This window comes from Oncorhynchus nerka, linkage group LG12 (genome assembly GCF_034236695.1).
Source record: "Oncorhynchus nerka isolate Pitt River linkage group LG12, Oner_Uvic_2.0, whole genome shotgun sequence".
In the NCBI taxonomy this organism is placed as follows: domain Eukaryota; kingdom Metazoa; phylum Chordata; class Actinopteri; order Salmoniformes; family Salmonidae; genus Oncorhynchus; species Oncorhynchus nerka.
Window position 1 is genome coordinate 25,931,356 of NC_088407.1, and position 25,464 is coordinate 25,956,819.

The 25,464-nt window shown below is 46.0% G+C and overlaps 1 protein-coding gene and 1 pseudogene across 1 annotated transcript; one reads left to right on the forward strand and one right to left on the reverse strand.

Moving 5' to 3' along the window:
• The first annotated feature begins 4,092 nt into the window (after positions 1 to 4,092).
• On the forward strand, positions 4,093 to 23,655 carry LOC115116117 (acetylcholine receptor subunit beta-like). Its single transcript, XM_029644607.2, has 11 exons — positions 4,093 to 4,479; positions 6,324 to 6,457; positions 7,430 to 7,474; positions 8,001 to 8,110; positions 13,535 to 13,643; positions 13,762 to 13,909; positions 14,088 to 14,276; positions 14,787 to 15,010; positions 15,201 to 15,376; positions 22,614 to 22,752; positions 23,060 to 23,655. The coding sequence occupies exons 1-11, from the start codon at positions 4,398 to 4,400 to the stop codon at positions 23,207 to 23,209; spliced, it is 1,506 nt and encodes a 501-aa protein (XP_029500467.1). The 5' UTR covers positions 4,093 to 4,397; the 3' UTR covers positions 23,210 to 23,655.
• Positions 10,204 to 11,152, reverse strand: LOC135574304 (uncharacterized; annotated as a pseudogene).
• Positions 23,656 to 25,464: the final 1,809 nt, after the last annotated feature.

The following is a 25,464-nucleotide window of genomic DNA, read 5'->3' on the forward strand; positions in this document are numbered from 1 at the left end:
CTGTCCATGTAAGATTTTCCCAACTCAAGAGCTCATGCTTTCTAAGGATGTGACAATGATGATGGCTATTGGGCTTCCTATCAAGCACTTTGAGAGCCTGTTTGTAGACAGACTGAATAGGTTTTAATGTTGTACAGCAAGCTTGGGCCCAACTAGTCAAGCAGTATGTTAAGTGGGGGAGTATCATAGATTTGAAGTACAGTTTTGCTACCTCTGTAGTCAAACAATTTCGTATAAATCGGAAATTAGCTAGATTAAATTTAGTTATTTGAATTACCTTTTTCACATGCTTTTTAAAAGAGAGGTTGGAATCAAGTATGATGCCAAGGTACTTAAAATCGGATACCACCTGGAGCTTCTCCCCTGACACATAGACATCTGGCTCAGTAGCATCTGTTGCCCTCTTTGTGAAGAACATGCAAACAGTTTTTTTCACATTGAGATGCAAACACGAGTCACTGAGCCACTTTGTAACCTGGACCATTACAGTAGTGAGTTCTTGTGCAGCTTGTTGTTTGCTCTTTGCATGCACATATATCACTGTATCATCTGCATACATTTGAACTTCAGACCCAGTACAGACAGAAGGCAGATCATTAATGTACAGGCTGAACAGGAGGGGCCCCAGTATTGACCCTTGGGGCACGCCCACATCATAGCTACGAGTGGGTGACAGCTCATTGCTCACTCTGACACACTGAGTTCTGCATTCAAGGTATGATTTCATCCATCTCAAGGCATCAGGGGAAAAGTTGAACTTGGACAATTTTGTGATGAGAATCTCATGGTTAACAGTATCAAAAGCCTTCCTTATGTCCAGAAACACAGCCCCAACAGCACCCCCTTTGTCCATCTTGGACTTCACATTTTCCAGAAGAAAGCAGTTGGCCGTTTCTGTGGAGTGTTTCGCTCTGAAGCCAAACTGCATGGAGTGTAATGTGAAGGGGCTGTTGTTGATGTGGGCAATCAGTTGTTCTGCTACACACTTTTCAACAACCTTTGACACCACAGGTAGTATACTAATGGGCCTGTAGTTACTCACGTCAGCAGGGTCGCCTGATTTAAAGATGGCCGTTATTATGGCCGACTTCCATACCCTTGGAAACACACCGAGACCAATAGATGTGTTGGTGACCTTAGTAATGGGGCCAATGAATGACTCTTTGTAGTTTTTAAGAAAGGTAGAGTCCATCCCAAACACATATTTGGCTTTAGAGTTCTTTAGTGAGCTAATCACCTTGTTCACCTTTGACTCAGAAACCTCCCTTATGATTAAGACAGGTTGAGTGTCATTCACTAGCACTGAGCCCAAGAAATCAGTGGAGGGGTTCTGTGTCAGTAACCTGACAGAGTCAATAAAGTAGGAATTGAAGGCTGTTGCTATTTCAACTGCATCCTGTGTTAGATTGTTATTCACCATGATTTCTAGTCTTTTTGCAGTGTTACTATGGTCTTTCCCTGTTAACTTTTTTAGATTCTCCCATATCAATTTAGAATTTCCCTTTGCTTCACCAATTATGTTAATAAAAAAGTTTGCCTTGGCCTGTCTGATTTCTTTTATCACCTTATTTCTCAACATGGTAAACCTACGTCTGTCATGCTCTAATTTAGATTTTAGGGCTATTTTTAGAGCATAATCTCGTTATTTCATCAATTTCCAGATTTCTCCATTTAGCCAAGGAAGAGTGCTCTTTTGGCCAGGTTTGGATTTGATTTTCTTTAGGAAGCCATTTATTGTAGTCTGGATTGTGGATAGAAAAACCTGACTATCAGCTTCCACTTCTGTATAGGACAAGAGATCATTCCAGTTTATTCCCTTAATTGCTTTTTCAAAATAGTTTAATTCACTCTTAGGTATTCTGAGTTGATCCGGCTTTCTAACAGTAGAGAGGTTAAACCTGCTCTTAGACAGCTTTCTGGCTATAAGTGTCAGATTATGATCAGACAGCCCAGTAACCATATTGAATGATTTAGTCACTCTCTCTGGTTTATTACTGAACACCAAATCAATCTGTGTTTTAGAGCAACAAGTCACCCTGGTTGGCCCTTTAACTAGCTGTGTAAGGTCAAAGGTATTAGTGATCCATTTGAGGGTTTTCCTACAACACTTGTCTTCATAATTAATGTTAAAATCTCCCATTAAGATGACCTCTTTCCCAAAATCACATTAAACTGATCAAAAAACACACTTTTGGTGGAAGGTGGCCTATACATTCCAATGAGGGTAAAAGACATTTGGGGAGACAGTGTAACGTTCAGGCCGATACATTCTAGTTCATTATCCCATGACCACTCAATTTGTTTACATCGGATATGTTCTTTAATGTAAATCATCACACCCCCTCCTCTTCCTTCAATCCTGTCTCTCCTGAAAACATTGTAGCCAGGCACAATCAAAGCAGCATATGGAGAGTGTTTATGGAGCCATGTCTCTGAGAGGCAGAGAAAGTCAAGGTTGGAGTCTGTGAGTAGATGTTGAATTTGATCACTTTTTGGAATGACACTACGAATGTTCAAGTGCCCCCCTAGTAGTCCCTTGGGCTTAGCTCGTGGGTCCCAGATGACTCGAGAGTGATTGACACATTGAAAAAAGTTACATTTTCTGTGTTTTCTGACGGCTGGGTTTAGGCCGTTTTGTTTCGTTTTGATTAGGGGCAGTTCGGTAGCGCAATTAACAATCCCTCCCGCCTGCACTGGATGCGGGGAACTAATTAAAATAGCTTGCGTACCAGAAGCAGAGTCAGGGATCGCATATAGCGACTCTGGTATGTTTGAAGAGTCAAAATCTATCCTGGAGCCGGGTGAGTCGGGAGAAACCACAGGACCATAGCACTCACCCAACTCCACAGCGGCGAGACCAGTGGAAGAGGCCTTCCACCGCTCTCCACTCCGGTGCTATCACTGGCTCGGTGATATTGGGCCCAGGATTGAGTTGTACATCCCTGGAGAGCAGGAGGGTAGTGAACAGGTAGTTTAACAGTTTCCGATAAATGTTGGACTTGTGTTTGTTACGCCTAAGCGGTTCAGTAGAATAAGGAGCGAGGTAGACTTGGCCATTATTCAGAACATTATGGTATGCTGTGTACTGTCCTCTCCCGTGGAACGGTGAACCAATGTGTTTGGTGTTGATATTCTCCGGTAGTAGACTGATTGTGTCATCCCAGCAAGGACGCACTGAGATTATCAGTAGAGCAGCTACATAACTGACAATCATGGCAGAGTACTGGAGATAAAACACATAATTGCGCTTTAACTCTTTGTATGAGTTACTTAGCTGGGGTCGGCGTACACCTGATGGTTTAGATAAAATTACAGCATTCGAATGAGAAGCGGCACCTGCCGCACCACCCTGTCTTCCGTCCGCCATTTTCCGTGTGTGCGTGCATGCGCGCAGTGAATCAGGATAGTGATAGTGGTGTGATGTTTGAGTGTGTTGACCAGGTGTTGGACTCTGGACAGGACTGGCTGTGGTGTTTTATGGTTGGTTCATGTCTGAGCTGGAGTTCCCCCAGTCTTTCCAATGCTCCACATATCATACACTGGGCAGAGCTTGGAATGCCATTCCATCAAAGGACAGAGACACAGAGAGAGAGTGAGAGAGGGCAACATACAGTCTAACTAAAAAGACACAGATGGCTAGACAGCGATACATTGATGAAGTGAAAGAGAGAGAGACATTAGAGGGTAGCACGCAATTTGGCGACCTGTCAGGAAGTCAAACCAGGGAAATAGCAGCATGTACAATGAGGTTTCCACCAAAAGCACAGTGTGACCTGATGTGGGGTCATGACAATAGGTATATTTTTGGGAAGAACAAATGGGGGGGATCATCTGAACATCACCCCGTTGTTCTCCCCAAAAATATACCTATTGTCATGACCCATACCCCCCCGGCCAAAACCTCACCAACAGGTGTCTGACTACGGAGGCTTTCATAGTCCATAACAAACTCCTCCCTCCTGTCACTCCCAGCACCACCGGCCAATCAGGTGAGAGCGTCCCCAGGCAGACGACTCCCACCCAAAAAGAAAAGAGGAGAGAGAGAGAGAGAGAGAGAGAGAGAGAGAGAGAGAGAGAGAGAGAGAGAAACTGTTCACTCGCACAAGCAGGACTCTGCCTGTAAGGTTGGCATAGCTAAATGGTGGTGTAGCGGCTGTGTTGGCCTGTTTAATGCTCTGGACCTGGATGCGTGTGTGGGGACGTGTGTTAACGATTAGCGACTTCGTTGGACTATCCAGATTCCTGTTAAAGGTGGTTAGAGTGCCCACCGATTGGAATAGTGGGTACAGTTGGTGGGTAAGGTTGGTACGCCCCTACGATACAGTTTGGTGGGTTTGTTGGTTGCCAGGGGAAGGGGCTAGACATTGTGGGTCCTTGTGGTCTGAGGTGTTTTGAGGATGACTATGTGGATGAAGATGGGAGAGAGGATGAACCTTTTCCTGTGGGTGGTGTCTGCTTGCCTCTGCCTCACTCTCACTGGTAAGGAAAGTTTGTGTGCGTGTCAGTGGAGGCGAGGACGGCCCATAATTGTGTGTGTGTGTGTGTGTGTGTGTGTGTGTGTGTGTGTGTGTGTGTGTGTGTGTGTGTGTGTGTGTGTGTGTGTGTGTGTGTGTGTGTGTGTGTGTGTGTGTGTGTGTGTGTGTGTGTGTGTGTGCAATGCATGGCATGGGCATATATTTGTTTGCATCTGAGGTTGTCCTCATTGAGGTTGAGGTTGTGTGTTAAGCGACTGAAGAAACCCATGGTATGTGTAAGTCATAAATGACATCTCTTTAAAAAGACGGGTAAAAATGTCATTACAGTATGTCATTGTCATTACTTTATTAGCAACCTAATAACAGTACCACTCTAGTACCACTCATGGGGGATGTTGCAAGCAAACATCCCCCATGCTAGCTGGTGACCTCTAGGCCATTGTCTCCCCTCTCAAACATCCCCCCATGCTAGCTGGTGACCTCTAGGCCAATACCTCACCTCTCAAACATCCCCCATGCTAGCTGGTGACCTCTAGGCCATTGTCTCCCCTCTCAAACATCTCCCATGCTAGCTGGTGACCTCTAGGCCATTGTCTCCCCTCTCAAACGTCCCCCCATGCTAGCTGGTGACCTCTAGGCCATTGTCTCCCCTCTCAAACATCCCCCCATGCTAGCTGGTGATCTCTAGGCCAATGCCTCACCTCTCAAACATCCCCCCATGCTAGCTGGTGACCTCTAGGCCATTGTCTCCCCTGGGTGCCTACTGTGGTGGTGTAGTGTCATTGTATGTGCCCCTCCTCTCTCTCTCTCTCTGGGGAAGGAAACCAGGCAGGAGAGGTATGAAGGGATCAGGGATTTTATGATTTCCTCCAAAGAGAGAGAGGGAGAAGGGGGAGGAGAGAAGGGGGGAAGAGAGAGAGGGAGGGAGGGAAAGGGAGCTAGAGAAAGTGAAAGAGAGAGGGAAGGAGAAGGAAAGGGAGATAAAGAGAGAAGGAAATGGAGTGATGGAAAGGCAAAAAGGGAGAGCGAGACATGCGGAGAGAGAGAGAGAGAGAGGCATCCAGACTGTGATAGAGGACAGGGAATGAGGCAGTTAATGACCTGTCGAAAAGAGAGAGAAGGGTAGAGAGATATAAAGAGACAGAGGGGCAATAGAAATAGAGAGATAGACATATGGAAAGAGAGTTAAAGAGAGAAGTACATAGTTTGGTAGATTAGTAGAATATTACTGTTTGATGGAAGCAAAAATATAAATCAGTGCTCATATTTACTGAGCGTCTTAGAGTACGAGCTCTGATGAATAAGATTACATGGACAGGAGGGAGCCGATCCTAGATGTTTTCTAAGAAGCTTGACAATTACAGCCCCAGAAGTCCACATTGAAAGAATGAAAGATCAAAGTAAAGTGTTCCTTCATCAGGGATCAAATGGAACATTTAACGAAGCTCATTAACACTCCATTGTGTGATCATTCTGTTTAGAATCTATTTTGATCTCATATTTTGCCACTGTTCCAGATATTTCTTTGAACTTGTGGTGCAATAGTGGATATCGATTGCAGTACAGATCCCCTTTGCTGCCCATTTTACATCCACCTGCTCCTTACTTCCTTACCCTCAGCCTCTCTCTCTCCTCTTGTTCCCTTTTGTTCCCTTCTCATTCCATATCTTTCGCTCTTTCCCTCTCTCTATTTCCATCTCTCTCTCGCTCTCTCGCTCTCGGTATCTCTCATCTCTTGCTCTCTCTGCCTCCCTCTCTCCCTCTCTCTATTTTTCTCTCCCTCTTTCTCTCCACCTCTCTCCCTCAATCTCTCTCTCCATCTTTCCCTCTTTCTCTATCTTTCTCCAGGTGCGTCAGAGTCAGAGAGGCTGCTTCACCAGAAGATCTTCCAGAACTACAACCTGAAGGTCCGGCCAGCTAAACAATGGGAGGAGAAAGTCCAGGTCCGAGTGGGGATGACCCTCTCCCAGCTCGTCAGCCTGGTACGACACAGACACGCACATGGAACACACATATAAACACACACACACACACACGATAACACAAATAAACACACACACACAGACACACACACATAACCACTCAAACAATTCATACATAGTCACAAAGAAACAAATACAAACTTGCTCTTGAGGACACACACACACAGACACACTTGGCACTGCCAACTATCCTGCCAGCCAGCCCTCTCTCAGTGACATAGAGCCTCCAATCATGCATAGCCAATTATGCTTTCCTAGGACAGGATTGAGTATAGCGGGCTGCCATGCATGACAAGACTCACCCCCAGCTTAATGTCTCTATCTCTCTGGGCAGAATGAAACTCATCCCCAGCTTAATGTCTCTATCTCTCTGGGCAGAATGAAACTCATCCCCAGCGTAATGTCTCTATCTCTCTGGGCAGAATGAAACTCACCCCCAGCTTAATGTATCTGTCTCTGGGCAGAATGAGACTCACCCCCAGCGTAATGTCTCTGTCTCTGGGCAGTATGAGACTCACCCCCAGCGTAATGTCTCTGTCTCTGGGCAGTATGAGACTCACCCCCAGCGTAATGTCTCTGTCTCTGGGCAGAATGAGACTCACCCCCAGCGTAATGTCTCTATCTCTCTGGGCAGAATGAAACTCACCCCCAGCGTAATGTCTCTGTCTCTGGGCAGAATGAAACTCACCCCCAGCTTAATGTTTCTGTCTCTGGGCAGAATGAGACTCACCCCCAGCTTAATGTCTCTGTCTCTGGGCAGAATGAGACTCACCCCCAGCGTAATGTCTCTGTCTCTGGGCAGAATGAGACTCACCCCCAGCTTAATGTCTCTGTCTCTGGGCAGAATGAGACTCACCCCCAGCGTAATGTCTCTGTCTCTGGGCAGAATGAGACTCACCCCCAGCTTAATGTTTCTGTCTCTGGGCAGAATGAGACTCACCCCCAGCTTAATGTCTCGATCTCTCTGGGCAGAACGAGAAGAACGAGGAGATGACAACCAATGTGTTCATGAATATGGTGAGCGTCAAGCATTTATCTTCATCATCTCTCCGCTAATCCCCCCTCTCTTCTCATCTCCACGTTACTCCTCTCTTTCAAAAATGGGACTTGTCACTTTTTATAATGGAAAATGATTCATTTCTTTATCCCTCACGCATGCAGCCTTGCTCTTTCGCTCTCTCACTCCATCTCTCTCTTTCTTTCTTTTCATTTTTCGCCCGTCTCTTCTTCCCTCGCTCCCTCGGTCTGCGGTGCTAATTGTTATTGGAGCGGGCCTGAGTGTGTGTGACAGTGCAGTGTGTGTGTATGTCAATGAGACTGCCTCAGCCACGTTATAAATGACAGCAACACCAGACAAAAGCAGTAATGATTCTCTGTTCCCATTCTGTCCTTTCGTTTTATCTCCTCCTCACATTGTGACTGTATCTCTTTTGCTGCTCCTCTCTCTCTCTCTTTCTCTCTCTTTCTCTCTCTCTCTCTCTCTCTCTCTCTCTCTCTCTCTCTCTCTCTTTAACGCACCCTCTCTCCCTCCCTCTCTCTCTAGGCGTGGACTGACTACAGATTATCATGGAATCCAGAGGATTACGATAATATAGATGTCCTCAGGATTCCTCCCAACAAGGTGTGGCGGCCAGACATCTACCTCATCAACAAGTGAGACTCCTGTCCTACTCCAAAATAGAATAGCATAGAACACCATTCATGTTCCATGACCAAGAGTTTAGAATAGCAGAGACACCATCCACGTTCCATCACCAAGAGTTTGGAATAGCAGAGAACACCATCCATGTTCCATCCAACCAGCTCTCACAGTCTCACTTCAGAATGTCAAATTTCAAAGTTGAGTGTTTAAAGTCAAGTTTACGAATTAACTCAACATTTTTAAGGTTATGGTTAAATGTAGGCATTAATTCCAAAACCTTAAGGTTAGGCATTAACTCTGAATGGTTAAGGTAAGGGTTAAGGTTTGGGATGTGCTTAATACAAAAATAAAAAATAAATGCTTCATCACTGGATTTAAACTTGCAACATTTGGACTCAGAGGCAGATGTTCACAACCCTCTGCCATCCCTGTCCACAACGCCGTAACAAAACCAAAACCTACTTGAAGGTAACAGAGCTCACTGTTGCCCCTAGTGGAATGTTTCCATGTCATCTCCCAACGTCCTCAGACATGGACGTTGAATACTGACTGGTATCACGGGTGATACAAGAATAGCAGAAAACATTATCCATGTTCCATCACCAATAGTTTAGAATTGCAGAGAACACCATCCAGGTTCCATCCCCAAGAGGTTGGAATAGCAGAGAACATCATCCATGTTCCATCACCAATTGTTTAGAATTGCAGAGAACACCATCCAGGTTCCATCACCAAGAGGTTGGAATAGCAGAGAACAGCCATCCATGTTCCATAACCAAGAGTTTTTCCTGACCATGTGACACTGAACAGGAAAAACTCTGCACTCCTTAGATGTGCCTAAAACTTGGGACTTTTTCTTTTGGCCCTGTCCCGCACCCCACATTGCTTTTCCCCAGAGCTGAAAAACAACCTGCAAATGTTTGTCTTTACCTATACTTTACGCACAATTGTTTGTGGTCACCCTCCTTTCACATTTCTTACTGTCAATCGTGAATGATCATTTGTTACGTTTTACAGGTGAAGCGTTCATGTGTTATCTGCACATCAACCATTTGATCTAAATCAGTTTCACGGGATATGCATTTATCTCTTCTTGAGTTATGTACGCTACAGTGTTGTTAAGAGAAGCCTACAGTGTTTTGAATTAGCTACAGTTGAAGTGGGATATTTACACACCTTAGCCAAATACATTTAAACTCCGTTTTTCTCAATTCCTGACATTTAATCCTAGTCAAATTTCCCTGTCTTAGGTCAATTAGGATCACCGCTTTATTTTAAGAATGTGAAATGTCAGAATAATAGTAGAAAGAATGATTATTTAATCTTTTATTTCTTTCATCACATTCCCCGTGAGTCAGAAGTTTACATATACTCAATTAGTATTTGGTAGCATTGTCTTTAAATTGTTTAACTTGATTCAAACGTTTCGGGTAGCCTCCCACAAGATTCCGACAATAAGTTGTGTGAATTGTGGCCCATTCCTCCTGACAGAGCTGGTGTAACTGAGTCAGTTCTGCCCACAAATGTTCGAAAGAATTGAGGTTAGGGCTTTGTGATGGCCACTCCAATACCTTGACTTTGTTGTCCTTAAGCCATTTTACCACAACTTTGGAAGTATGCTTGGGGTCATTGTCCATTTGGAAGACCCATTTGCGACCAAGCTTTAACTTCTTCACTGATGTCTTGAGATGTTGCTTCAATATATCCAAATAATTTCCCCTCCTCGTGATGCCATCTATTTTGTGAAGTGCACCAGTCCCTCCTGCAGCAAAGCGCCCCCACGACATCATTTTCTGGAATGTTTCAAGCTGTTTAAAGGGACAGTCAACTTAGTGTATGTAAACTTCTGACTCACTGGAATTGTGATACAGTGAATTATAAGTGAAATAATCTGTCTTTAAACAATTGTTGGAAAAATGACTTGTGTCATGCACAAAGTAGATGTCTTAACCAACTTGCCAAAACTATAGTTTGATAACAAGACATTTGTGGAGTGGTTGAAAAACAAGTTTAATGACTCCAACCTAAGTGTATGTGAGCTTCCAACTTCAACTGTAAATGCCGGAATGCGTTTCTGTCCATGCTTCTCATAGTCTGTAACGGCTCATCTACTTAAGTGCCAGTAAAACCTGCAACAGGCAGATGCCATCAGGGAAATAGCTGTATGGCCCCAGCCAGTCGCTCTTGAGCCAGCCCCACCAATAAGCTGTTGGCGCACTCAAACCGCAGGAGGTTAACGCCGATGTATGCTGGGACCACTAGGCCCAAGAACTCACAGATGATGCACATGACCAGGTAAGATGCTCACGTTTTTCTGAAGCCAAGTCAGACTGACGTAAAGGATGCATTCTCCTCGTCCTCGTTGGCCCCTAGCTGCCCTAACTTGGGCATACCTGAAGCTCAAGTTGCTCTGCAGTGTTGGATAGACGTCGTCCCACTGCTCTGTCAGCCTGTTGGCCTCCTCCAGCCATAAGGACAGCTGTTTGTAGTGGGGCAGCAGCACACAGGAAATGCCTATGCAGATCCCCACCAAGAAATGCCCCACTATTACAGACTACTGCACCACGCACACTAAAGGGTTCTTCCCTCCCTCGTATTCGACTTCTATGAGATTGCTGACAGCTGAGCAGCAGGAGCGCACGCCGGGCAGCACCCACACCAGCAGCGTCAGGGCGCAGTTCCACAGGGCTCTACAGGGGGCGGTGTGGCACCCGGCGTAGCGTGGCTCAGAGGCATAGTCCAGCAGCCCCAGGGCTAGCATGGGCAGAGGCAGCTCGTTGAACACGTCCGAGGCATGCTCCAAGAGGAAGCACTTGTACACTGGGGAGCAGGCAGGTCCGAGGAACCACACAACCGCCATGGCGCATGCCAAACACCATGCCGACCAGGAAGACTCAGAGGCCACAGCCGCCCATGAAGGAGGTGTGAAGCCGGCACAGGCAGATGGACAGGATCAGACAGTCCAGGCCCACCTTTAACAGTGAGATGAACAGAATCAGGATGGTGTTGTCCTTGCGGCCCTCCTCTTCCCAGGACTCAATGATGGGAGACATTATGAAGATTTTGCCTTTGAGACTGGGCCCAAACCCAGAAGTCATCTATTGGGTCTGTGACATTCTGATCAATGTCACTAGAAAAAGCTGTTGAAGAGTGAGTGGAACAGTTAGCAGTGATCTACAAACAGCTTCTACCAAGCAATGAGACAGTTTTCTAGTGTTATCAGTGCTACCGGGTCTCTCGTGACTCGTCTACAGCAAAAACAACCCTTTAGGAAAGTCGAAAATAAGAAAATTCAACTCTCCCTGTAATGGATGTAGTATGCCTCAACACTCATTGTTTGGATTCCACCTACCTCAACTATTAAGAAATACAGTACCCAACGAATACATTTAGATGGTGACAGGTTGAGTCAAAGGCTGACATTTCCAGGTATGGCAATCCATGGACTATATTTTCAGCTATAGAATACGAGTTTGTCCAAGTGCAGGAGGAAATCCATGCCTTCTTTTGAAACAATGCAATTGCCTAATGCAGATATCTTCCACATACAGTAACAGGAATCTTCAATTATTAAAAGCTTCAAAATATGATGTTATAACTATCATGATGATCTTGTGGACTGCCAGTCCTTGCATCCATATCTCCATCTATGATTTTGAGCACGATTGAATTCCTTCAGCCCCATCTCTCAGCTCAGTTGCAAACCAAGTGACAGGGTTGCCTTTTACTTAAGTAGAACATTTGAATTAAGAGTTGTTTTCCAATGGCACAAAAAAAACTATCAATCCACGTAACACTGTGATCATTTAAACACATTGCATGTAGGCTCTACCTCTCAATTGTTGTGGGTAATGCTGGTGTAAAGGGATTTTTCAGGTGAACCAAAAGGAGAGCAGTCGATGATATCAATCAAAAATCTATCCGATTTAATACAAGAATTCAGTGAGCACACCTCTAGAGCAGAAGCAAAACAATTGTCTTACGGGCCTCTTGGAAACAGGCCCTTTATATTCTAATCAGACAGTACCAAACGTTCTCTAAACATCTGCCAAGAGGCTTGTATGAAGTCAAAACAAAAGACAGTGACTTTGCCAGCTGCTACAGAATCACACAGTGTTCATAATGTCATCAATGGAATACTAATCAGTTTGTCATTGAAACTTCAGTAGCTCTAACGTCAATCACTATCAAACGATTTGAGAACCATCCTTAACAATCAGTGAACAGTCTAGTGACCATCAACCTATACACAAAGTATAAGTAGTACACTGGAAATCATGTGTATTGCACAAAACATACAAATATGCTAAGCAGTGTGTTAATTACACTTGAACTAAATATGAAGAAGAAAATGGTTGGGGGCCTCCCATAGCTCTTCTTGAGTTATACAGTGTTGTTCTGAAGTAAGCTACTGTGTTGTTTTGAACTACTTCACACCCCTAGACTTTTCCACACTTTGTTGTGTGTGACAAAGTGGGATTAAAATTGATGTAATTGTCATTTTTTTGCCAACGATCTACAAAAAATACTCTGTAATGTCAAAGTGGAAGAAAAATGTGAACATTTGTAAAAAAAAATAATAATAATAAGAAGAATTGCTTGATTGCGTAAGTATTCAACCCCCTGAGTCAATACATGTTAGAATCACCTTTGGCAGCAATTACAGATGTGAGTCTTTCTGGGTAAGTCTCTGAGATATTTGCACACCTAGATTGTACAATATTTGCACATTATTCTATAGAAAATTCTTCAAGGTCTGTCAAGTTGGTTTTTGATCATTACTAGACAGACATTTTCAAGTCTTGCCATACATTTTCAAGAGAATTTAAGTCAACGCTGTAAATAGGTAACTCAGGAACCTTCAGTGTCTGGTGGAAAGCAGACTGAACCAGGTTTCCCTCTAGGATTTTGCCTGTGCTTAGCTCTATTCTGCTCATTTTTATACAAAAAAACTCACAAGCAAACTCATAAAATGTTGCAGCCACCACCATGCTTGAAAATGTAAAGATTGGTACTCAGTGATGTGTGTGTTGCATCACAGAGTGAGTCCATGCAACTCATTATGTGACTTGTTAGGCAAAGTTTTACTCATGAAAATACAGCATTTAGTCTTGCCATTCAAAAGGGTTGAATACTTATTGACTCAAGACATTTCAGCTTTTCATTTTTTATTAATTTACAGTGCATTTGAAACTATTCAGACCCCTTCACTGTTTCCACATTTTGTTACGTTACAGCCTTATTCTAATATATATATAATGTTTTTATCAATCTACCCTCAACACCCCACAATGACAAAGCAACGATGCAGGGCTCCCTTGAAAAGGAGACCTTGGTCTCAATCGGAATCCCCTTTCTAAATTAAGGTTAGATTAATAAAATATGCATCACATGACTCCTGATTGTCCTTTATGTGAACCTCCTTATCCACACAGTAATGATGGTCAGTTTGACGTGGCTCTGTATGTCAACGTGCTGGTCTACAGTGATGGGACAGTCAACTGGCTGCCTCCTGCTATCTACCGCAGCAGCTGCCCTATAGAGGTACATTATCAATAAATGATTATATTATTATTAACCAATAGAGGTAACGAACCAGGGCCACTAGGACCAGGTCCCTAGATCAGCACTCCTACTCTGTAATAACCTTCTTTGCCTATAGGTGGCATACTTTCCGTTTGACTGGCAGAACTGCACCATGGTGTTCCGCTCCTACACCTACGACTCATCAGAGGTGGACCTGCAGTACGCCCTGGATGAGAAAGGAGAGGAGATACATGAGATTATCATAGATGAGAACACCTTCACTGGTTAGAGTCCTCTCTCTTCTCTTCTCTTCTCTCTTCTGGCCTCTCTTTTCTTACCTCCTCTTCTTTTCTCTTCTCTGCTCTTCTCTTTTCTCCCCTCATACACCTCTCCACTCCTCCCACTGCCTTCCCCCTTTCCCCATTTCCCCTCTGCCCTTCATCTCCCTTTCCCTTTCCACAGAGAACGGGGAGTGGGCGATCTGCCATAAGCCCAGCAGAAAGAACGTGAACCCCGAGGACCTGTATGAAGACATCACCTTCTATCTCATCATCGAGAGGAAGCCTCTCTTCTACGTCGTTAACATCATCGTGCCCTGCATCCTCACCATGGTCCTGGCCATCTTTGTCTTCTATCTACCACCTGGCGCATGTCAGTCCCCTGCATCCTCACCATGGTCCTGGCCATCTTTGTCTTCTATCTACCACCTGGCGCATGTCACCTGCCACATATGCACATTATGTCTCATTGGCATGTGTAACTTGCGTAGAACCGGATAGAGGGCACACTTAGCACAAAGATAGGATGTGTGCCCTCTTTCCATCTCAATGATAAATTGAGATGGGTAGCTTGCCATTGTTGATTACACATCAAGGAAGTATTCATAAGAATATATGTTGTGCTCTGGGTACGATGTTTATGTAGTCTGTTTATACTTCTTGGGGGTTTATTTACATTTCTTAGAACAGGTGTCTCAAACTGGCAGCCTGCTGGCCAGAAGTGGCCCATGAACCAACTTAATGTGGTCCGCAGTTGTAAAAGAAGCAATATTTGTCATTAGGTGGTTCATAATGTTTAAGCCCAGTCTTTATCACTTGCCAGACAACTGCAGTAGATACATAGCCGCCATGTTTTAGCCCTGTGTTTCCCTCTCTCTCCCAGGTGAGAAGATGACCCTGTCTATCTCTGTCCTCATCGCTCTCACTGTGTTCATGCTGCTGCTGGCTGACAAGGTCCCCGAGACCTCCCTGGCCATCCCTCTTATTGTTAACTATGTCATGTTCACCATGATCCTGGTCACCTTCTCAGTCATCCTCAGTGTGGTGGTCCTCAACTTGCACCATCGGACCCCCTACACACACATTATGCCCCCTTGGGTGCGCAAGGTGAGCTGTAGCCTACGTGGCGGTGCTATGGATGGTGTAGTCTATATGAGATATAGACTCTAGGATCTTCTTCTTCATTATCTTTGCAATACATCTCTATGCAATTTCCTGCTTCTGCGCTGGTTCAATGCCAAGGGGACATATATTTGCTACTTCCTGCTAAAACCTTGACGTTTGACCTCTCATCCAGGTGTTCATCCACTTCCTGCCGAAGTACCTGGGCATGCAGAGGCCCCACCCAGAGGAGCCTTTGGAGGAGGAGCCTAGTGATGATACGCCCCTCCAGAGCATCGACGGACGCAGGCCGGGGGGAGAGTACTTCTTCAGGAAGATCAACCCTGAACTGGTCCTACCCTGGAGAGGCAGGTAAGGTATCAACTAACACACGCAGACCAGGGATTCACCAGTAGATCACAGCTAGTTGCTTTCGGTTTGAGACAGTCATCTTGGCTACAAAGATTTGTTGGTGAAGAGATTTCTATTCGACTGAATACAAGCTAGCCAAAGCATGAATCTTCTTTTCAGCACTATCCTGAGGCAAAGTATAAATGCCTTTTTCTCCTGTGCCAGCTATATTATAGTTAGGTACATTGTGTGCCCAGGCTTGGCAGTAGTATCATCTTCTTTAGGCTTCTTAATAGATGTCTGTCTATATGTGCTATATCATCATAATCTGCTTTAGTCTGGGAACCTAATTCCTATTCCTCCCACCTCTATACCCTCTAATATACTCTACTATACTCTACACCATCCCAATAGTCTAGAACAGTAGGTAATGTTCCTCCTATACTCATAGCCTCTACTATACTAAACTATACTCTAAAGCCTCAACTGTGCTCTACTTTCCTCCACATAGCCTCTACTATACTATACTCTATTCTACTATACTCCACCATACTATACTCTCCATTGCCTCTACTTTACCCTCCATGGCCTCTACTATACTCTACTATAGTCTCCATGGCCTCTACTCTACTATACTATACTCTACATGCCCTATACTATACTATACTCTCCGTGCCCTCTACTATACTCTACTGTAATCTCCATGGCCTCTACTATACTATCCATGATCTCTACTATACTCTACTACACTATACTCTTCATGTCATATACTAGACTATACTCTCCATGCCCTCTACTATACTCTACTATACTCTCCGTGGCCTCTGCTATACTCTACTATACTCTTAATAGCCTCTACTAAACTCTACTCTACTCTACTATATTATACTATACTCTCCATGGCCTCTACTATACTCTCCATGACCTCTAATATAATCTCCATACCCTCTACTATGCTATACTCTACTATATTCACCATGGCCTCTACCATACTCTACTCTTCCATAGCCTATACTATACTATACTCTATGATACTCTCCGTGGCCTCTACTATACTCTACTATGCTCTTCATAGTCTATACTATACTATACTATACTATACTATACTATACTATACTATACTATACTATCCATGGGCTCTATTATGCTCTCCATAGATAGCCTCCTCTAAATACAGTAGTTCCGACTATACTTTCCGCTATACTGTCCACATCTCACTCAGTGATGATAAATATCTGACAGATTCATTTGGCCCCTCAGTAGTCTGTGAGTGCCACCCTAGTCTCACCATCCCAGAGTGGGGCTCGTAAACACCCAGAGACCCATGGATCTCCAGGGCTGGTGGACACTACTCATCCCAGGCCAAAGGCATCATATTCAGGCCTGCTAAGCCTCAGACCCCCATCCACAGTCGCCAGGGCATAAGCCTCTGTTTGGTTTGGGCATTAGGGGTAATCCCGAAAGAGAGGGATGTGGCAGTCGGTTGGATGGAGGGGAGAGAAGTGTGGCTGGTAGATGAGTGTGGAGTATAGGGAGAGGTGTTGAGTGATTTTGTGGGTTTTGATGTGGAGCGAGGGATGGAGGGATGGAGATGTTACTCTATCTAGAAGATGGCTCTGCTTCAAGGCGATTGGGGACAATGGCGCCAGTGTCAACTCAACTGTTCCCTCGGAGTGTGTAGTGATTCAACGCTCTCTCTCTGCTGTCACAGAGCTAGTTAGAGACCAGGTGTTGCCCTTCACACTGAGTTTAAGTGTGTGTGTGTGTGTGTGTGTGTGTGTGTGTGTGTGTGTGTGTGTGTGTGTGTGTGTGTGTGTGTGTGTGTGTGTGTGTGTGTGTGTGTGTGTGTGTGTGTGTGTGTGTGACTTCACAGCTCAGGGTCTAGCTATGCTCCGTGCTGCCTGTTGCGTGCCAGCAACATTCCAGGGCTTCTATTCATTACCACAGACAGATGGAGCCAGTGTCACACACACTCTCTCCCACACACACACAAACTCACAAACAAACGCACACTATGACACATAGTCTCTGTGGTGCCAGAAGGTTATGATGTCCTGGTGCCAGTCTGGCCTCCCTGAAGAGGTGATAACTGATACTGAATAGCCCTGTTCCTGGCTAATGAACAAACACATCTCTCGGCGGCCATGTGACTATAAAACAGTCCCAAAGAAAGAACGTCATGTGAACGAGACACAGTGGAGGCTGGTGAGGAGTGGACGGCTCATAATAATTGGTGGACTAGAATGAATGAGCCCGTCCCCCGCAAAGTTCCACCAGCCACAACTGGCATGACATATGCCTTAAGGTTGCAAAATTAATTCCCTGGTTTTCCCAAAATCATGTTTGGAAGATTCCCGGGAAAATAAACAGAATTTCTGGAAAACCAAGGAATTTATTGAAAGTTCCAGGAACTTGTGCCTCAAGTTATACAGATAATTATCTTTATACCAACTGTACATGAACGGTGTGGTACCTACATATTCAGAGACCATCACTGGTCTGGGGCTTGAAGACAGTGATACTGATAACAAAATCCCGTTCCAAACAAGGACAAAACAGGACTCAAAATACAACACACTGGAATACACGAAAGACAATCACGCACAAAACAGGACTCAAAATACAACACACTGGCATACACGAAAGACAATCACGCACAAAACAGGACTCAAAATACAACACACTGGCATACATGAAAGACAATCACGCACAAAACAGGACTCAAAATACAACACACTGGCATACACGAAAGACAATCACGCACAAAACAGGACTCAAAATACAACACACTGGCATACACGAAAGACAATCACGCACAAAACAGAAAGGGAACCCAGAGGGTTAAATAAGGAACATAATTATGAGATGGGAACCAGGTGTGTAAACAGACCAAACAAAAGGAAAAATGAAACATGGATCGGTGGCGGCTAGAAAGCCGGTGACGTCGACCACCGAACGCGGCATGAACAAGGAGAGGGAACAACTTCGGTGGAAGTCGTGACAGTACGTCCTTGACCGAGATGCTTTATCTTTCAATATCATTCAAAATATTGCTCACATCCTTTGTCAACCAACGGGATACAGTTTCATATGTTCAATTTTATGTTCATAGTCTGTTCTCTATGTGAATTGGTTTATGTTCTGATGTGGTTTGTACACTGCGCGGTTGGACAATATAGTGTAGAGTTTATGTAAAATAATTATGACTTAAATGCTATAGCAGTAAATAATAGCCATCTTAGAAGTACCATAGTTTCCCATGGTACAGACAGTGGTAGTCAGTCGTAGCCAGTGGTAGTCAGTCGTAGCCAGTGGTAGTCAGTCGTAGCCAGTGGTAGTCAGTCGTAGCCAGTGGTAGTCAGTCGTAGCCAGTGGTAGTCAGTGCCTCTGTCGAGCCCCGACATAAAGATATACCCTAATGTAAGGTAGTGTTCAGGGTGGATTCTCTGACAACAATACTGCTATGGAACAGCTGTGTGAGGCAGGAATGCCTTTAGGGGTCCCGTGTAGCTCAGTTGGTAGAGCATGATGCCAGTGTTGTGGGTTCAATTCCCACGGAGGACCAGTACTAAAAACATATTCAAATGTATTCACTCACTACTGTAAGTCGCTCTGGATGAGAGCGTCTGGTAAATGACTTCAATGTAAATGTCATACCAGCACCACAATACGTTGTCCCAAAATTACCTCTGTAACAGGAGTGTCACTGTCACTCAGAGACCTGGAGGAGGGGACACATGCCACATGACTAATGAAGTTTATTTGACACATAGGTATGTCCTCTGGAACCCTCAATGGTAAAAGACAGACAGAAATATGGCACTTCTGACTTGATTAACTACATGATTAACTACATTTGTTGTTAGCATTTATTTGTTTGTGTGTGTTTGTTTCTTTTCAAATTCATACACCGTTGTGCTCTCTCTCTACTTCCGGCGCCGACAGAGATGGCCGCCTCGCTTCGCGTTCCTAGGAAACTATGCAGTTTTTTGTTATTTTACGTGTTATTTCTTACATTAGTACCCCAGGTCATCTTAGGTTTCATTACATACAGTCGAGAAGAACTACTGAATATAAGATCAGCGTCAACTCACCATCAGTACGACCAAGAATATGTTTTCCGCGACGCGGATCCTGTGTTCTGCCTTACAAACAGGACAACGGAATGGATCGCATGCAGCGACCCAAGGAAACGACTCCGAAAAAGAGGGAAACGTAGCGGTCTTCTGGTCAGACTCAGGACAAGGGCACATCGCGCACCACTCCCCAGCATTCTTCTTGCCAATGTCCAGTCTCTTGACAACAAGGTTGATGAAATCCGAGCAAGGGTAGCATTCCAGAGGGACATCAGAGACTGCAACGTTCTCTGCTTCACGGAAACATGGCTCACTGGAAAGACGCTATCCGGGGCGGTGCAGCCAACGGGTTTCTCCACGCATCGCGCCGACAGAAACAAACATCTTTCTGGTAAGAAGAGTGGCGGGGGCGTATGCCTCATGACTAACGAGACATGGTGTGATGAAGGAAACATACAGGAACTCAAATCCTTCTGTTCACCTGATTTAGAATTCCTCACAATCAAATGTAGACCGCATTATCTTCCAAGAAAATTCTCTTCGATTATAAACACAGCCGTATATATCCCCCCCCAAGCAGACACATCGATGGCTCTGAACGAACTTTATTTAACTCTTTGCAAACTGGAAACCATTTATCCGGAGGCTGCATTCATTGTAGCTGGGGATTTTAACAAAGCTAATCTGAAAACAAGACTCCCTAAATTGTATCAGCATATCGATTGCGCAACCAGGGGTGGTAAAACCTTGGATCATTGTTACTCTAACTTCCGCGACGCATATAAGGCCCTGCCCCGCCCCCCTTTCGGAAAAGCTGACCACGACTCCATTTTGTTGATCCCTGCCTACAGGCAGAAACTTAAACAAGAGGCTCCCACGCTGAGGTCTGTCCAACGCTGGTCAGACCAAGCTGACTCACACTCCAAGACTGCTTCCATCACGTGGACTGGGACATGTTTCGTATTGCGTCAGATAAAAATATTGACGAATACGCTGATTCGGTGTGCGAGTTCATTAGAACGTGCGTTGAAGATGTCGTTCCCATAGCAACGATAAAAACATTCCCTAACCAGAAACCGTGGATTGATGGCAGCATTCGCGTGAAACTGAAAGCGCGAACCACTGCTTTTAATCAGGGCAAGGTGTCTGGCAACATGACCGAATACAAACAGTGCAGCTATTCCCTCCGCAAGAGGCTATTAAACAAGCTAAGCGTCAGTACAGAGACAAAGTAGAATCTCAATTCAACGGCTCAGACACAAGAGGCATGTGGCAGGGTCTAACTGAGCTAAACGACTACCGCCCCAGGATGTCTTGCTCCCAGCACTCACTTCCGTCATCATGAAGTGCTTTGAGAGACATTTAAACGTCAAGGACCATATCAACTCCACCAGCTACCTGACACCCTAGACCCACTCCTGTTCCCAAGAAAGCTAAGGTAACGCTAAACGACTACCGCCCAAATAGGTCCACAGACCATATCAACTCCACCCTACCTGATGCAATCTCAACCACACTGCACACTGCCACTAACCCACCTGGACAAGAGGAATACCTATGTGAGAATGCTGTTCATCGACTACAGCTCGGCATTCAACACCATAGTACCCTCCAAGCTCGTCATCAAGCTCGAGACCCTGGGTCTCGACCCCGCCCTGTGCAACTGGGTACTGGACTTCCTGACGGGCCGCCCCCAGGTGGTGAGGGTAGGCAACAACATCTCCTCCCCGCTGATCCTCAACACGGGGCCCCACAGGGTGCGTTCTGAGCCCTCTCCTGTACTCCCTGTTCACCCACGACTGCGTGGCCACGCACGCCTCCAACTCAATCATCAAGTTTGCGGACGACACAACAGTGGTAGGCTTGATTACCAACAACGACGAGACGGCCTACAGGGAGGAGGTGAGGGCCCTCGGAGTGTGGTGTCAGGAAAATAACCTCACACTCAACGTCAACAAAACTAAGGAGATGATTGTGGACTTCAGGAAACAGCAGAGGGAACACCCCCCTATCCACATCGATGGAACAGTAGTGGAGAGGGTAGCAAGTTTTAAGTTCCTCGGCATACACATCACAGACAAACTGAATTGGTCCACTCACACTGACAGCGTCGTGAAGAAGGCGCGGCAGCGCCTCTTCAACCTCAGGAGGCTGAAGAAATTCGGCTTGTCACCAAAAGCACTCACAAACTTCTACAGATGCACAATCGAGAGCATCCTGGCGGGCTGTATCACCGCCTGGTACGGCAACTGCTCCGCCCTCAACCGTAAGGCTCTCCAGAGGGTAGTGAGGTCTGCACAACGCATCACCGGGGGCAAACTACCTGCCCTCCAGGACACCTACACCACCCGATGTTACAGGAAGGGCATAAAGATCATCAAGGACTTCAACCACCCGAACCACTGCCTGTTCACCCCGCTATCATCCAGAAGGCGAGGTCAGTACAGGTGCATCAAAGCTGGGACCGAGAGACTGAAAAACAGCTTCTATCTCAAGGCCATCAGACTGTTAAACAGCCACCACTAACATTGAGTGGCTGCTGCCAACACACTGTCATTGACACTGACCCAACTCCAGCCACTTTAATAATGGGAATTGATGGGAAATGTTGTAAATATATCACTAGCCACTTTAAACAATGCTACCTTATATAATGTTACTTACCCTACATTATTCATCTCATATGCATACGTATATACTGTACTCTACATCATCGACTGCATCCTTATGTAATACATGTATCACTAGCCACTTTAACTATGCCACTTTGTTTACTTTGTCTACATTCTCATCTCATATGTATATACTGTACTCGATACCATCTACTGTATGCTGCTCTGTACCATCACTCATTCATATATCCTTATGTACATATTCTTTATCCCCTTACACTGTGTATAAGACAGTAGTTTTGGAATTGTTAGTTAGATTACTTGTTGGTTATCACTGCATTGTCGTAACTAGAAGCACAAGCATTTCGCTACACTCGCATTAACATCTGCTAACCATGTGTATGTGACAAATACAATTTGATTTGATTTGATTTGATTTGATCTCTCTTCCTCCCCCTCTCTCTCTCCTCCTTTCTAACCCCTCTCTCTCTCTTCCTCACCCCTCTCTCTCTCTCTCTTCCTCACCCCTCTCTCTCTCTCTCCTCCTTTCTAACCCCTCCCCCCTCTCAGGAGTGAGAGTACAGTACAGCTCCAGAGGTTCTTTGACAGTGACAACTACTGTCTGATCCTCCCCCCGGACCTCAAGTCAGCCATCGCTGCCGTCACATACATGGCTGAGCAGCTGAAGAAGCAGGATGGCTCCGACTCGGTGAGCTACACACACACGCACAGACGCACATACACACAGGCAAGCATGCACATACACACACACACAGACACAAACTTCCCCATGCTCATTAAATGAATCTCCATTCTCTCATACCAGAGCACAGTCAGTGTTCCCAGCATGCCCTGGTGATGTCCACGTGTCACTGCAGACATACTGTGCTTCCTTCTTCATTACTTACATGCTTTCATGTCTCTATGTCTCTTTGTGTGTGAGTGCGTGCATGTGTGTGCGCACATCCCTCTGTCCGTATGTGCGTGTGTGTGCCTGTGTGTGTTCCTCCCTATAGGAGACAGGAGACTGGCAGTACATAGCCATCGTGGTGGACAGGCTTTTCCTGTGGCTGTTTGTCATCATCACTACTCTGGGGACTCTGGCCATGTTCATGGACGCCACACTCAACTACACCCCAGACGAACCTTTCCCCCTGAGGCCGTAGTCCATTCACACACCCCAGCACAGCCACTCTGGTGCTCACAAGGGATTACAAGAACTACATTTACATTTACATTTAAGTCATTTAGCAGACGCTCTTATCCAGAGCGACTTACAAATTGGTGCATTCACCTTATGACATCCAGTGGAACAGTAGTGCATCTAAATCTTTTAAGGGGGGTGAGAGGGATTACTTTATCCTATCCTAGGTATTCCTTAAAGAGGTGGGGTTTCAGGTGTCTCCGGAAGGTGGTGATTGACTCCGCTGTCCTGGCGTCGTGAGGGAGTTTGTTCCACCATTGGGGGGCCAGAGCAGCGCACAGTTTTGACTGGGCTGAGCGGGAACTGTACTTCCTCAATGGTAGGGAGGCGAGCAGGCCAGAGGTGGATGAACGCAGTGCCCTTGTTTGGGTGTAGGGCCTGATCAGAGCCTGGAGGTACTGAGGTGCCGTTCCCCTCACAGCTCCGTAGGCAAGCACCATGGTCTTGTAGCGGATGCGAGCTTCAACTGGAAGCCAGTGGAGAGAGCGGAGGAGCGGGGTGACGTGAGAGAACTTGGGAAGGTTGAACACCAGACGGGCTGCGGCGTTCTGGATGAGTTGTAGGGGTTTAATGGCACAGGCAGGGAGCCCAGCCAACAGCGAGTTGCAGTAATCCAGACGGGAGATGACAAGTGCCTGGATTAGGACCTGCGCCGCTTCCTGTGTGAGGCAGGGTCGTACTCTGCGGATGTTGTAGAGCATGAACCTACAGGAACGGGCCACCGCCTTGATGTTAGTTGAGAACGACAGGGTGTTGTCCAGGATCACGCCAAGGTTCTTAGCGCTCTGGGAGGAGGACACAATGGAGTTGTCAACCGTGATGGCGAGATCATGGAACGGGCAGTCCTTCCCGGGAGGAAGAGCAGCTCCGTCTTGCCGAGGTTCAGCTTGAGGTGGTGATCCGTCATCCACACTGATATGTCTGCCAGACATGCAGAGATGCGATTCGCCACCTGGTCATCAGAAGGGGAAAGGAGAAGATTAATTGTGTGTCGTCTGCATAGCAATGATAGGAGAGACCATGTGAGGTTATGACAGAGCCAAGTGACTTGGTGTATAGCGAGAATAGGAGAGGGCCTAAAACAGAGCCCTGGGGGACACCAGTGGTGAGAGCACGTGGTGTGGAGACGGATTCTCGCCACGCCACCTGGTAGGAGCGACCTGTCAGGTAGGACGCAATCCAAGCGTGGGCCGCGCCGGAGATGCCTAACTCGGAGAGGGTGGAGAGGAGGATCTGATGGTTCACAGTATCGAAGGCAGCCGATAGGTCTAGAAGGATGAGAGCAGAGGAGAGAGAGTTAGCTTTAGCAGTGCGGAGCGCCTCCGTGATACAGAGAAGAGCAGTCTCAGTTGAATGACTAGTCTTGAAACCTGACTGATTTGGATCAAGAAGGTCATTCTGAGAGAGATAGCGGGAGAGCTGGCCAAGGACGGCACGTTCAAGAGTTTTGGAGAGAAAAGAAAGAAGGGATACTGGTCTGTAGTTGTTGACATCGGAGGGATCGAGTGTAGGTTTTTTCAGAAGGGGTGCAACTCTCGCTCTCTTGAAGACGGAAGGGACGTAGCCAGCGGTCAGGGATGAGTTGATGAGCGAGGTGAGGTAAGGGAGAAGGTCTCCGGAAATGGTCTGGAGAAGAGAGGAGGGATAGGGTCAAGCGGGCAGGTTGTTGGGCGGCCGGCCGTCACAAGACGCAAGATTTCATCTGGAGAGAGAGGGGAGAAAGAGGTCAGAGCACAGGGTAGGGCAGTGTGAGCAGAACCAGCGGTGTCGTTTGACTTAGCAAACGAGGATCGGATGTCGTCGACCTTCTTTTCAAAATGGTTGACGAAGTCATCTGCAGAGAGGGAGGAGGGGGAGGGGAGGAGGATTCAGGAGGGAGGAGAAGGTTGCAAAGAGCTTCCTAGGGTTAGAGGCAGATGCTTGGAATTTAGAGTGGTAGAAAGTGGCTTTAGCAGCAGAGAGAGAAGAGGAAAATGTAGAGAGGAGGGAGTGAAAGGATGTCAGGTCCGCAGGGAGGCGAGTTTTCCTCCATTTCCGCTCGGCTGCCCGGAGCCCTGTTCTGTGAGCTCGCAATGAGTCGTCGAGCCACGGAGCGGGAGGGGAGGACCGAGCCGGCCTGGAGGATGGGGGACATAGAGAGTCAAAGGATGCAGAAAGGGAGGAGAGGAGGGTTGAGGAGGCAGAATCAGGAGATAGGTTGGAGAAGGTTTGAGCAGA

Excerpts from the sequence above, each read along its gene's own strand:
- LOC115116117 (XM_029644607.2), top strand. The coding sequence starts at position 4,398 with ATGACTATGTGGATGAAGATGGGAGAGAGGATGAACCTTTTCCTGTGG. Across the intron at positions 13,644-13,761 it reads GCAGCAGCTGCCCTATAGAG|GTGGCATACTTTCCGTTTGA; the intron begins GTACATTATCAA and ends CTTTGCCTATAG. Across the intron at positions 13,910-14,087 it reads AGATGAGAACACCTTCACTG|AGAACGGGGAGTGGGCGATC; the intron begins GTTAGAGTCCTC and ends CCCTTTCCACAG.